Source organism: Eucalyptus grandis, chromosome 6 (assembly GCF_016545825.1).
Source record: "Eucalyptus grandis isolate ANBG69807.140 chromosome 6, ASM1654582v1, whole genome shotgun sequence".
Classification (NCBI taxonomy): domain Eukaryota; kingdom Viridiplantae; phylum Streptophyta; class Magnoliopsida; order Myrtales; family Myrtaceae; genus Eucalyptus; species Eucalyptus grandis.
Window position 1 is genome coordinate 38,550,348 of NC_052617.1, and position 12,018 is coordinate 38,562,365.

Sequence of the window (12,018 nt, forward strand, 5' to 3'; positions counted from 1 at the left end):
CCACATCTAAGAAGAATAGTAAATAAATAAATAAATAAATAAAAGGATTAAAAAAAAATTAAAAAGCAGCTGGTTGTTATCTACCCTACTCAGCCCGCTTGAGCTCCTCCGACCACCACCTTCTTCAAATACTCAACCCACCCAAAGAAACCTTCGTTATCTTCGATTGCAACTCGAATTCAATCTTTGTCAAACTCAAAATCACAATACTATCCTACAAACTCAACAGTTTGAATCATTTGTCACAGAGAGAGAGAGAGAATGTGACAGAGAAATTCCTGTTTTCAATAATAATACTTAGATTATAAAGTTAAGAATTATTTACTTTAAAATTTGGATGGACATTTGGAAAATCTTAGTTAGATCATAAATTTTTATGTGGTGTGGAATGCAAGGAGAATGATTTTACCGCGAACGTAATCGTCCTAAGTCCAACACGTTGAAACTAAACTGAAAAGCTTTGACATATACATTGATAATTAGAGTGATGCTAATTAATTTATCATCATCTTAGTTATTCATGAGTACGAATACTTTTGAATTATATGTTAAATGATTGTTAAGTTTTACATTATACAAAATCGAGCTTCCCTAGTGTTCGGAATGATTTACTAATAATTTCGGTAAATTCAAGCATCATGGATTATATTATTTATTTATTTACCTTAGTTGACTATAATACTAATCACAACGTGCTTACATTGATGGAGACTCGCTTGTCTGGGCGATTTTGGAGGACTTCTTTCACCTTTTTTTTTTTGAGGTCGAAATATGTATCGATTATTCATTACTAGCCCATTAAAGGGACAGTTCCAGTTTTTACATCTAAACATAATATTGAAAATAACGGTTGAGGGGGATAATCTAACCAATTACTCGGAAGATAGTTCGCTCGGTGGGCTCGAGCGACCCAGTTAGCAGCCTCTGTTTGTTTCTCGGGGCCCATAAACGATCGAAACTTGATTTAGCTGAGCCATAAGGCCTTTGCAGTCATCCACTATGGGCTGGGCTGACCAGGGAGGGTCTTTAAGGCCTGATAAGTAGCAAAACAACGGTAAGTGATCTGTGGATATGTTGACTTCCAGATCAGATTCCGAGTAAACTCCCAGATCAGTTACATTCGTGCGTTCCGCTTCTGTTTTTTCTTCCCTTTTCTGCTTTACCCATAAGAGGGCTTCACGCACGGCTAGGGTTTCGGCTACCCAAGCTGATGTTGCGTGAACTGATTTTGTGAAACCAGCAATGAGAGTCCCATTGGCGTTCCTGCACACTCTGGCTACCGATCCTGCTCTCAACGACTCGCTCCATGAACTATCCACGTTTATCTTCAGCGTACGTCGAGCAGGTGGGTTCAGAATCAGATATCTGCCCTCAAATTCAGACTTACGAAGCTAAATAACAGCACAAATGAGGAGCAAAACAGAGGGGAGATCAGGAATATTGTTGGGAAAATTGCAAATCTATGGAAGCAAGAAGAAATGTATTGGTGCATGAGGTCAAGAATTAGCTGGCTGAAATGGGGAGACCAAAACACAAAGTATTTCCACGCGACAACTATTCAACGAAGGCAACGGAATAAAATTTCCATGCTGCAAATTGATGATCAAACCTGGTGTAGGGATCCCTCAACACTTAAGCACCATATCCGAAGCTTCTATCAATCTTTATTTACCTCCGTGGGTGATAGGAACTACCAACCTGTTTTAAATCAATGTGAAGAAATGGTTAATGAGGAGATGAATGATGACTTGATAAAACCAATCACAAAAGAGGAAGTCAAAGTTGCTGTTTTTCAACTAGGGACTACAAAGGCGCCGGGACCGAACGGGCTTAATGGTTTATTCTATCGAAACATTGGTCTATCATCAAAGAGGATATCTTCAACATGGTGCAATCTTTTTTTAGCCACGGTACGTTTGAACCTGAGCTCAATAGAACGCATATTACTCTCATCCCTAAAGTAACAAACCCAGAAAACATTACTCAATTCAGACCTATAAGCCTTTGCAACTTTAATTATAAGATCATTGCAAAGATACTGACTAATAGGCTGAAAATTTGGCTGCCAAAGATAATGTCTGTGGAGCAAACAGCTTTTATAAGTGACCGCCAAATTCAAGACAACTTCTTTGTAGTTCAAGAGGTGGTCCATCAACTTAGAGTGAGAAGAAGGAAGCGTAAATTTCCAGCTGTTTTAAAACGAGATATGCAAAAGGCATATGATAGGGTTGAGTGAGATTTTTTATGTGACTATATGCGGAGGTTGGGATTTCATGAAACATGGGTCAATTGGATAAACCTATGCATCTCGTTGGTATCTTTCAGCATCCTAGTAAATGGGGAGCCAACTGAAGTTTTTCAACCCACAAGAGGTATTCGGCAAGGGGATCCTCTATCTCCATATCTGTTTATTCTAATGGCTAATGCTCTTTCAACTCTTATGACTAAAGCTGTCCAAGATGGGAGTATAAAAGGGATTTGCCTAAATCCAACGTGCCCAACACTATCACACCTCCTCTTTGCTGATGATGCAATCATTTTTTTAGATGGAACGATAAGAGAAGCTCAGAATGTTGCCAATGTATTGAATCAATATTGCTATGTGTCGGGACAAGCTATCAACCTCAATAAATCAGGCATTTTCTTTGGAAGAGATTGTCCACAGGTTTTGAAATAGAATATGGCAGCTGAACTGAGAGTTCCTATCTCAGAAAACATAGGGAAATATCTGGAATCCCTTCGGAATGGGGTCACACAAAAAAGCAAATGTTCGCATGGATTCTAGCAAAAGTTGAGAGGAAACTTGAAGGATGGAAAGAGAGGTTGATATCAAAGGCGGAAAAGAAATTCTCATTAAAACAATCATCCAAGTTTTACCTCAATATGCTATGTCTATATTCAAAATCCCAATTTCCATTTGTCGTGCAATTGAAAAGCGAATAGCCTCATTTTGGTGGAAACAAAATGCTGTGGAAGAGGTATTCATTGGAAAAATTGGGAGAATCTGAAAATCAGAAAGGACCGTGGAGGTTTGGGTTTTAAGGATTTAGTGGATTTCAATAAAGCAATGTTGGGAAAGCAAGGCATGGAGGATGGACAAACAACCTGATGCTTTATGGTGCCTAGGTTCTTAAAAGCATTTATTTTTCTCAAAGAGATTTCTGGACAGCAAGCAAAGGCTCTCGTCCTTCTTGGGTTGGCAGAGCTTATTAATGGGAAGAGAGGCCATTGAAAACGCCACTAAATGGAGAGTAGGAAATGGAGAAAAAATTTGTATCAGAGAAGATTTATGGCTCCCCTCTGGAAGACCTATTGGCCCAGCAAACCAAAATGAGCCAAGAGTTGTGGCTGAACTAATTAACAGTGAAGCCAATGAATGGAATATCAGCAGAATTAATGAACTGTATGACGAAAGAGTAGCTCAAGAGATTCTAGCTAATCCGCTCAGCCTAAGTCCCCAAGATGACCAAGCTAGTGTGGACAGCAAATACCTTTGGATCCTATACAGTTAAAAGTGGCTACAATCAAATACATAACAGAGCAGCATGTCCCACCAAATCAACTCCATCCTCCTCCTACCAAGCCCCAAAAGCTTTATGGAAAGAGATATGGAAACTCCCCGCCTACCCAAAATTCGCTTCCTACTATGGAATATATGCAGCAACGCTATTTCAACAAAGGAAAACCCGTATAGAAGACACATCATACCTGACCAAACTTGTCCAATTTGTGGCGAAGCACCAGAAATAGCAGAGCACCTTTTTTTTTTTTTTTGGTAAGGTAAATGGTATTATAGCTTTGAACCAAATACAAGAAAACTCAACCGGCTCCTAATCTTGCACTCTCGATACAATGTAGGGAGAGTGGAAGGGAGCACAATCAAGAAATAAGAAAAGAAGAACAACACGGACTAAACAAAGCAAGGACCGAAGGTCCAGGAGAGACAACAAAGAGCTAAGATTAGCAAAGACCCTTCGCCGCGTAAGAGAAGCCAACGCCCGGATACCGAAGAGGGGGTGTTGAAGGACGCCGATCTAAGTATGTTCCTGTCGATTGCTAAAGATAGCTGGGTGGAAGCCCCAACTCCGTTGGAGACGTCTATTCCTCGAGATATCAGGGATATTAGAAAAACTTGTAGCTTTGTCCTTCACACTTTTGATAATGTGATTTTTGATTGAAGTAAGGACGACTGACTCTCCACGAAAGATAATGGCATTCCTTTTCTTCCAAATGATATAGCACATAGCAGCAAAAGAATGCCGTGCTATAATGTGAAAAAAATCTTTGCCTTTGAGGAACCGCATAGCCCAGAGGAGGTTATCCTTCCAAGGCCTAGGACGCCAAGGAAGATTGCAGCAGTGGCCCAAAAATAAGCGACGTAAGCCGTTAGATGGCAATCGTAAAATAAGTGGTCGGTGGAATCGGGGACCTCATTACAAAAGCACAGGTGGTGTAGTCAATTCTACCATATGATATAAGGAGTTGTTGCGTGGGTAGCCGATTTTTAGCAATCAACCGAGAATGAATTGGAACCTGGGAGTAATGCCGCCCGCCCAAATGAGAGAAGCCAAGCAACGGGGGTCTCTTCCTTCCGAGGCGGTCCCATGCGGACCCAATGGTGAAGCGACCCGAAGGGTGCCATCTCCAGGAAAAGCAATCCGGAGAGGAGTTAGGTGCCGGAGAAGAGAGACCCCAGCTCAATAGAATAAGGCGCGTGGAACAACCCAGGGGCGAAAGAAGATCCGCCACCACTGCATTTCCTGAAAGCTCGGATCTCCGGATGATTGGTTCCGGTAATAGGATGTGGAGAGGCCCTTTTGGATGCCAGTGGTCATACCACAGGGAAACTGAGAGGCCATTCCCAATTTTCCAAAGGAAGGATAGGCGAGACTCGCTTCTTAACAGCAGAGCACCTTTTTATCCTATGTAACTGGACAAAACCCATATGGTCAGCCCCTGAGATTCAAACAGACACATCTCCAGCAAGTATAACCCGGATTGACAAATGGATTTTAGAAAACCTTACCTCAAGAACAACACCCGAAACGAAAGCCCTATTCGCAGGTCTGTTGTGGAAGATCTGGAAAACCAGAAACTCGGTGGTCTTCAAAGGATGTGTACCGGATCCGAAAACCATCAAAGAAGATGCAGAAATCGAAGCTGCCCTGTACATAAAACAGTCAGCAAAGGGTTTTAACGGAAGCGGAGAAGCAAGTCAGAACCCTACAAGGACTTCTTTCACCTTGCTCACCTTCTTATTATCCACATTGAGCCACTGGTCTCTTTTTTCTTTTCTCCTTTTTTTTTTTTTTTTTTTTGCATCATAAGGACACTTATTTTATTGAAATTAAACCTCTTATTTGCTTTTTGACATAATAAGCAAGTCATCATTACCATTAAACATGAGTCATCACCTCTTCTTCCATTTGGTCAAAGATTGAGCAAAACTCGACCACTTGTAAATTCGCCTTCAATCTTTAAAAGAAAATTTCTACTTCTTCCAATCTTGTATTTTATCTTCGAAGAGTTAGAATGTGGTTAAAGGATTTGATTATTCAAATTTATTCAAGATAAGTGAAAATTCTAGACGTTAAATTAAATTAATTTACTTTACACTTTTAACTTGGTTGGTTAATATGTGTAGTCTTCATCTCAGTTAAATCTGAAGTTCAATGCAAATATGTGCATTAGTGATGGGGAGGTGCTGTGATTGTTTGATTTATCTTGTTAATTATGTACATGCCTAAAAGGCTTTTGGTCGGTTTTCTCAATCAATCCATTCGGACGCCAACTTCGATCAAGAGGGATTTTGCCTTTGGGGTTAAATATGGATTGGTAGTTGTAATGAGTTCATAAATAGATGGTCGCCAGATGGAACCAGACACCATCTTTGAGCGCCATCGTCGCCCCCTGCAATTACGTGAAATAGTCTTGCCTCGGCCCATCTGTCCTGTGCGGCATCTTTGTTTAAGATTACTTATTTCTAAATCGATAATTTTTCATGATAAAGATTTTGATTAAGGAAGCAAATACAGAAATGGAGTCTAAAAGGTTTTTTTTTTTTATAAATGAATGATATAATAATGCCAACTCGAACGCATCATAGAATCTTGACAAAAGGACTAAATTAGCACATGCATTGATGAATTGAATGCAAAATCCTATTTTGTAGGACATTCAATCTAGCATACTAACCAGTGGGTGCCAGTGGGGTGCCATTTTTCTAACACGGAAGAGAAGGTGGGGGGTTCGAATCCCCGCATTCTTATATTGGGATGGGGACGATTTAGTTTTAAGTGTGGGTTTTAATTCCTATGCCTGCAAGGAGGTAGACAAAAGTCTAGAGAGCATAAAGGTTTTGAAAGTAAAAATAAGTTTACGCAAAATTTTGAAAGTGCATGGATATTGAATATATTTTATTGTGATTGCTTATAATCAAAACTTAAAACAATTTTTTATTTTCAAGTATCGAGAGAGAAGTACGAGTTGTTATGTTAGCAAATTTGAACAAAGGCAAAATCAAAGGTCTCTATATGCCGTAAAATTTGTTTCCCACCTCTCGGCCTTTTGGATAAGATCAAGTGCTCATGATATCTGAGGCCGTGCACGCACGCAATGGCATGAAATTAAATTTGTAATCATATGTGACGATCTTAGTCTTATTAGATAAAATGCAAATATCATTATTTATAAAATTACGTTGTAAAATTCATTCACATTACAACTGTAAAATATATGATTTTAAGCGAAGTTAATTGATATCATCCATAATTTCACAACCTTCAAATTGATTGATCAGGATTTCTAAGCAATTTCACTGGGAGTCAACTCATTTCTAGCTAGGGTCTAAAGAAAAACGAATTAGATTGTAAGGATGAATTGTTAATAGTCTAGACCATGACTTGGGAGTCAGCTCATTTCTAGCTAGGATCCAAAGAAAATCGAATTAGGTTATAAGAATGAATTGATAATAGCCTAGAGCATGATTGGACGAGCTAAACTTAAATTAATCAGATTCGGTGGCGCGTCCGGCGAATTTTCATTTAATTTTTGCTAATTTTAGCCCCAAAAAGAAAAAGAAAAAAGAAAAAAGAAAAAAGAGAAAAGGAAGACTTGAGAGGTTTCTTCGGCTTGATGCAACCTCGCAATCTCGCTCGCGCTCCTTCTCCTTCTCCTTCGTCTCCCTCCTCCTCCTCTCTTCGCGCTCCTTCGATCCCCTCGCGAATCTCTCGGTCGAGATTCGCGTCCCGATTCCAGATCGCCGAACGAGTTCGTCCTCCCCCGCGTCGCGGTGATTCGGAAGGTCAGTGTTCTCTCTCGCTCTGTCCTTGATGGAGTTGCGTGGCGCGATTCGCCGTTTTCGCGCTGTCGGTCGCTCAGATTGGTGCGCCTTTTTCTGCCGTGGCCAGGGGCCAGGGGCTAGGGTTAGGGTTTTGGGTGCCTGCTGCGAATGGAGGCCTCGTCGAGCCAGCCGGAGTTCGATTACCTGTTCAAGCTGCTCTTGATCGGGGACTCCGGGGTCGGGAAGAGCTCGCTCCTCCTGAGCTTCACCTCCGACACGTTCGAGGATCTGTCTCCTACAATCGGTAACGTTTTTGGCTTTCCCGTCTTGTGGTTTTTTTTTTTTTTTTGGGTATGGAGATCATGGGATGGATGGAGGAAGGGGACGTTCGGTGGTTCCGTGTTTTCTCGTTCGGATCCATGTCGTGGGTGCTTAGGGAAAAATACTAAGAGTTCTCTTTGAATCTTGTTTGGGATTTGCGAACCGTCCGAGTGGTGGGTTTCCGTTGAAAAGTTGTTTCTCGTGTCCGTTTGGTATTGTTGAGCCACATATGTCTGTGCATTACTGCTTCTGAATATGAAGTAAGGAATTGTGGGTTTAACGAAGAATCTACCGTGATTAAGTATTGTGGATTGTCATTATCCTTTTAAAATACTGTCATGCGATATTGTGAACTGTCCTCTTTTCTCCATTCTCTGTGTTAGGCGGGAAATCACTGTTGCAACTGGGGAAGTGGGGCCACAATCATAGTTTTAGCATAGTTTTACTGGGAGAATGGGATGCGAACATAGTTTTCTTTTCCCAATTTAAGCATTGATTATCTGGCTCAAATATGGTTCTCTAGTTCGTTTTGTCTTAGCTACTGCAGCAACAGAGTGAATTGAGAAGCATAAATCAAAGTAGAAGTAGCCCGAAAGAAGATAAGCCTGACCTCATGTCTAATTTCCGATTAAAATTCGATATGACATCATGCATGGACTAAGAGATTACGTCTTGTCATGTAATAGCTCATGATGTTCCTCATGATCTTTCACTTTGGGGACATGTGGTCTGACACTGAGTGACTAACTTTATCTCCAAGTCATTATTTGTTACTACGAGCCCCTTAAATGCTCTTACGACTTAATCACTTAATGATTTCAAATATTATATTGTCACCTTTGTATTGAGAATGCCATACATTAGGAAACCTTTATTCTTAGTCGCAGTACATTAGTGCGAGTTAGCACATTTTTCTGAGAAGATATATATGCCTCCTAATCTTTTGTGTGTTTTTCAGGTGTGGACTTCAAGATAAAGTATGTTACAGTTGGAGGAAAGAAGTTGAAGCTTGCTATATGGGACACGGGTAAGATTATGCACCAATTTACTCATGAAATTTACCTCTTATGTTCTAGATTCTGGATGTTAGCTTCTTCTTATATCCTAAAATTACAAGGTGGTAGAACTTGTTTAACAGATTCTCTCCCTCTCTCTCTTTTTTTTTTTTTTTTGGGGGGGTGGTGGTGGGGTTTTGGAAGTTGCTGTGTTTTTGCTTTGAAAGTTAAAGCGTATTACGGGAATGAATGTTCTGATAATTGAATGAAGCAGAAACAGGACTGTTAATCTTTCAACTGAGGCAGTGTTACCCCCTTCCTTTTCCAGCATTCATTCTTGCAGTGTTCCATTTTCTTGCTAAATCTGTTAAAAGATTGAGCTACTGATGTCTATGATTGTTTGATGAATGTGAATTGTGGGTGGATAGTTGTATAAATGCATTCCGTTGTTTTCTTTTTGGAGGGATTGAGAGCTAGAAATAAATTTTATCATGTGTTAGCGAGCAGCGCTCTCTTTGTTTGTGTGGAAACTGGTCCATACAATAATAGATTTATTCTTTCATGGTGCAGCTGGGCAAGAGAGATTTAGAACCCTGACCAGCTCATACTACAGGGGAGCTCAAGGGATAATAATGGGTATGTTTAAACTTCTTTATGCTTCTTGCTCTATTGTTTGTTTTTAATTTGCTACTATACTGTATATCAAACTATCTGAGCCTTTTATGTTTACCTATGTTTCATATTTCCTCCCAAAAAAAAAAAAAAAAAAAAAAAAAAATCTCCATGGTTAATGGTTTTGTGTTCCTTCTATTTCAACCGAGCTATTAATGACGTTTTTGTGTAAAATTCAAGACCTTCACCTTAATTTAATTTGAATGATTATGCAGAGAGAAAACTGTACTTTGAAGTGTTTGTGTAAATCTGTTGCTCTATATTATTATGGGTCGATAGTGGAAAATACCTTGAGCAAATAGTGTTGAGTTTCTGAAGGATCGCTTGGGTTCTCATTGAGAAACCTACTCAAAGAAATTTGTCCTTAATGAGATAAAAGCAGTTCATAAAATCCCATACTGGATTTTGTGACATGAAAATCTTGTGTTGAGCAGCATGGATGGAAAAGCCGAGGACTTGTTTTTGATGCAGCTGTTAATGTCTAGTTAGTCACCAATGCTTTTGCCTGCAGGATTGAAGACTTAGGCACTTTTGGTATCAATACTTCATAAATGGGCAAAGCTGTTTTCTAGTAACTATCTTTTATTTATTTTTGGTTAGAAACATGTCTAGTGATATGACACCTGATACTTGACTGATGTTATCTCAATTGGATCAACATTTTCTTGACTTACGGACAGCTTGTCTCTGTTTTGGAAATATCCACCGTTCTCAATGTTTTCCCTGAACTTACTTGATGTTATATGTATTTGATGTGGACAGTATATGATGTGACGCGGCGAGAGACATTCACAAATCTTGCTGACATATGGGCAAAGGAAATTGACTTGTACTCAACTAATCAAGATTGCATCAAGATGCTGGTTGGCAACAAAGTCGATAAGGTTTGATCTTTTGTGGTTTGCAATTGCATATGAGAACCCCTCTCTAGGATTTTAAGTAGCCTTTCAATGTCAAAGTTATGCTGTTGGGTTAAGATTTCTGATTTGCTCGATGGTGATGTCTCCCAACTGCTACCTCACTCATTAGCCACAGTACCCACAGCATTTTAAGGGTGTTTTCAAGTTCATTTTGTTGGAACTTTTCTTTAGTTTAATTGTTGTCAGAGTTTATTTCTTGACTTTCCTGATTGGTGTATATGTAATCTTGTAAATCCGAATATCCTGTGAAAGGTTAACCAGGTTTTGTTAATTACTGATTACATCTTTTGCAGGAAAGTGAAAGGGTGGTTTCTAAGAAGGAGGGGATTGATTTTGCTAGAGAATATGGGTGCCTTTTCCTTGAATGTAGTGCGAAAACTCGGATAAATGTAGAGCAATGCTTTGAGGAGCTTGTTTTGAAGGCAAGTGTTCATAATGCATCTTAAGTACCTTTTTACAATAACATATTTTTGTTGGGGTATGGATCTATCCGGAGCAATCTATTTTTTAAGATTTTCCTGTTTGACTGCCATCTCTTTAAGATGCGTGTGCCCTGTTTGCTTTTGTAGCTCCATGTGGGCTTTCAGGGGGTCACTTTAAGATGTGCATGCCCTGTTTGCTTTTGTAGAATGTGGGCTTTCAGGGTGTCATGAGGATGTGATTTATTTTATATTCATGTATGAAATTCAAAACCCCTGACTATGACTCATGTTTAGATTTTCTTTGCAGCTTCTAGATTGTAAGTCATGTTGCAATCTGTGCATGATGAAAGATGTGCATCTGTGCACTCAAATTTGCTCTGCGATTTCAATCATCTTGCCCAACTGACTCCTTTGTCTGTGCATTACTTTTTTTCTCCTTGGAGTTGGCTCACATATTGATGGTATGGTGATCCTTTTTGTTTTGCCAGATTTTGGAAACTCCGAGTCTTTTGTCAGAGGGATCGGCTGGAGTGAAGAAGAACATATTTAAGCAGAAACCTCCAGAAACAAGTGCCGCAGCCAGCAGCTGTTGTTCCTGGTGAACAGACAATTGTTTTCGAAATATCTCACAACTCATGCTGTCTTTTGTCTTTTGGATCGTCACAAGTTCAACCATGTAACAGGAATCAATATGTTAATTTGCACATGTTTGCTTGTTTATCTATTTACTTGAATGTATTTAGCCCCACAGATTGCTTGTCTTTAATCAAAGTCGATGCCACGCTATGGATCTCTCAATTTGTTCTGCTTTTGGGTGCCCGATTGCATCATTGCATGTTCTCTTTGTTTGGCAAGCTTCGAAGAAATTGACATTTGTTCGAGTCTTCGTCTGGTGGAGACCGAAATTTTTCTGTTTGAAATGAAGGGAGCAATAGAAGTAGAGTCATGAATTAGTCTTTTACTATTTCCAAGAGCATTCGCCAAAAGTGCTGTATGTTCAAAGAAGTGCAATAATTTGTCCCGTCACAATATATTGAAACATGTAGAATTCGCCTTCTTTTGCATTTCTAGAGCGCGCTTTTATAATCTGAGATGTTTTATCGTGGAATCAACAAACGTGAATTTAGTTTGTCGGTCTTTCATTCATCCATTTTATGAAGGGAGGCTGAGTTCCCCTTCAGTTTAGTGCTTCTTGCTTGAAGCATTATCCAAATCTTTAGACGTTTTGACTACTTCTCAACTCGAGACACCAGAACTTTTTACAACTGTTGATAGGTGGATTGAGAAATATTTTTGTTCGTTATGTTTTGAAATTTTTTTTCAAAAATATTTTAAATTTTGATGGGAAATATTGGTTAAGCCCACACAAATAGGCCTTCTTTTTTTAGGTAATTGTTTCTGTCTTT

The 12,018-nt window shown here is 39.5% G+C and overlaps 1 protein-coding gene across 1 annotated transcript; it reads left to right on the top strand.

Annotated features, from left to right (window-relative positions):
- Positions 1-7,109: 7,109 nt before the first annotated feature.
- On the top strand, positions 7,110-11,417 carry LOC104449649 (ras-related protein RABC1). The gene is made up of 7 exons (XM_010063879.3): positions 7,110-7,303; positions 7,410-7,586; positions 8,562-8,630; positions 9,169-9,234; positions 10,033-10,154; positions 10,484-10,612; positions 11,101-11,417. Exons 2-7 carry the CDS (start codon positions 7,451-7,453, stop codon positions 11,212-11,214), a joined length of 636 nt encoding a protein of 211 aa, XP_010062181.1. The 5' UTR covers positions 7,110-7,303; positions 7,410-7,450; the 3' UTR covers positions 11,215-11,417.
- Positions 11,418-12,018: the final 601 nt, after the last annotated feature.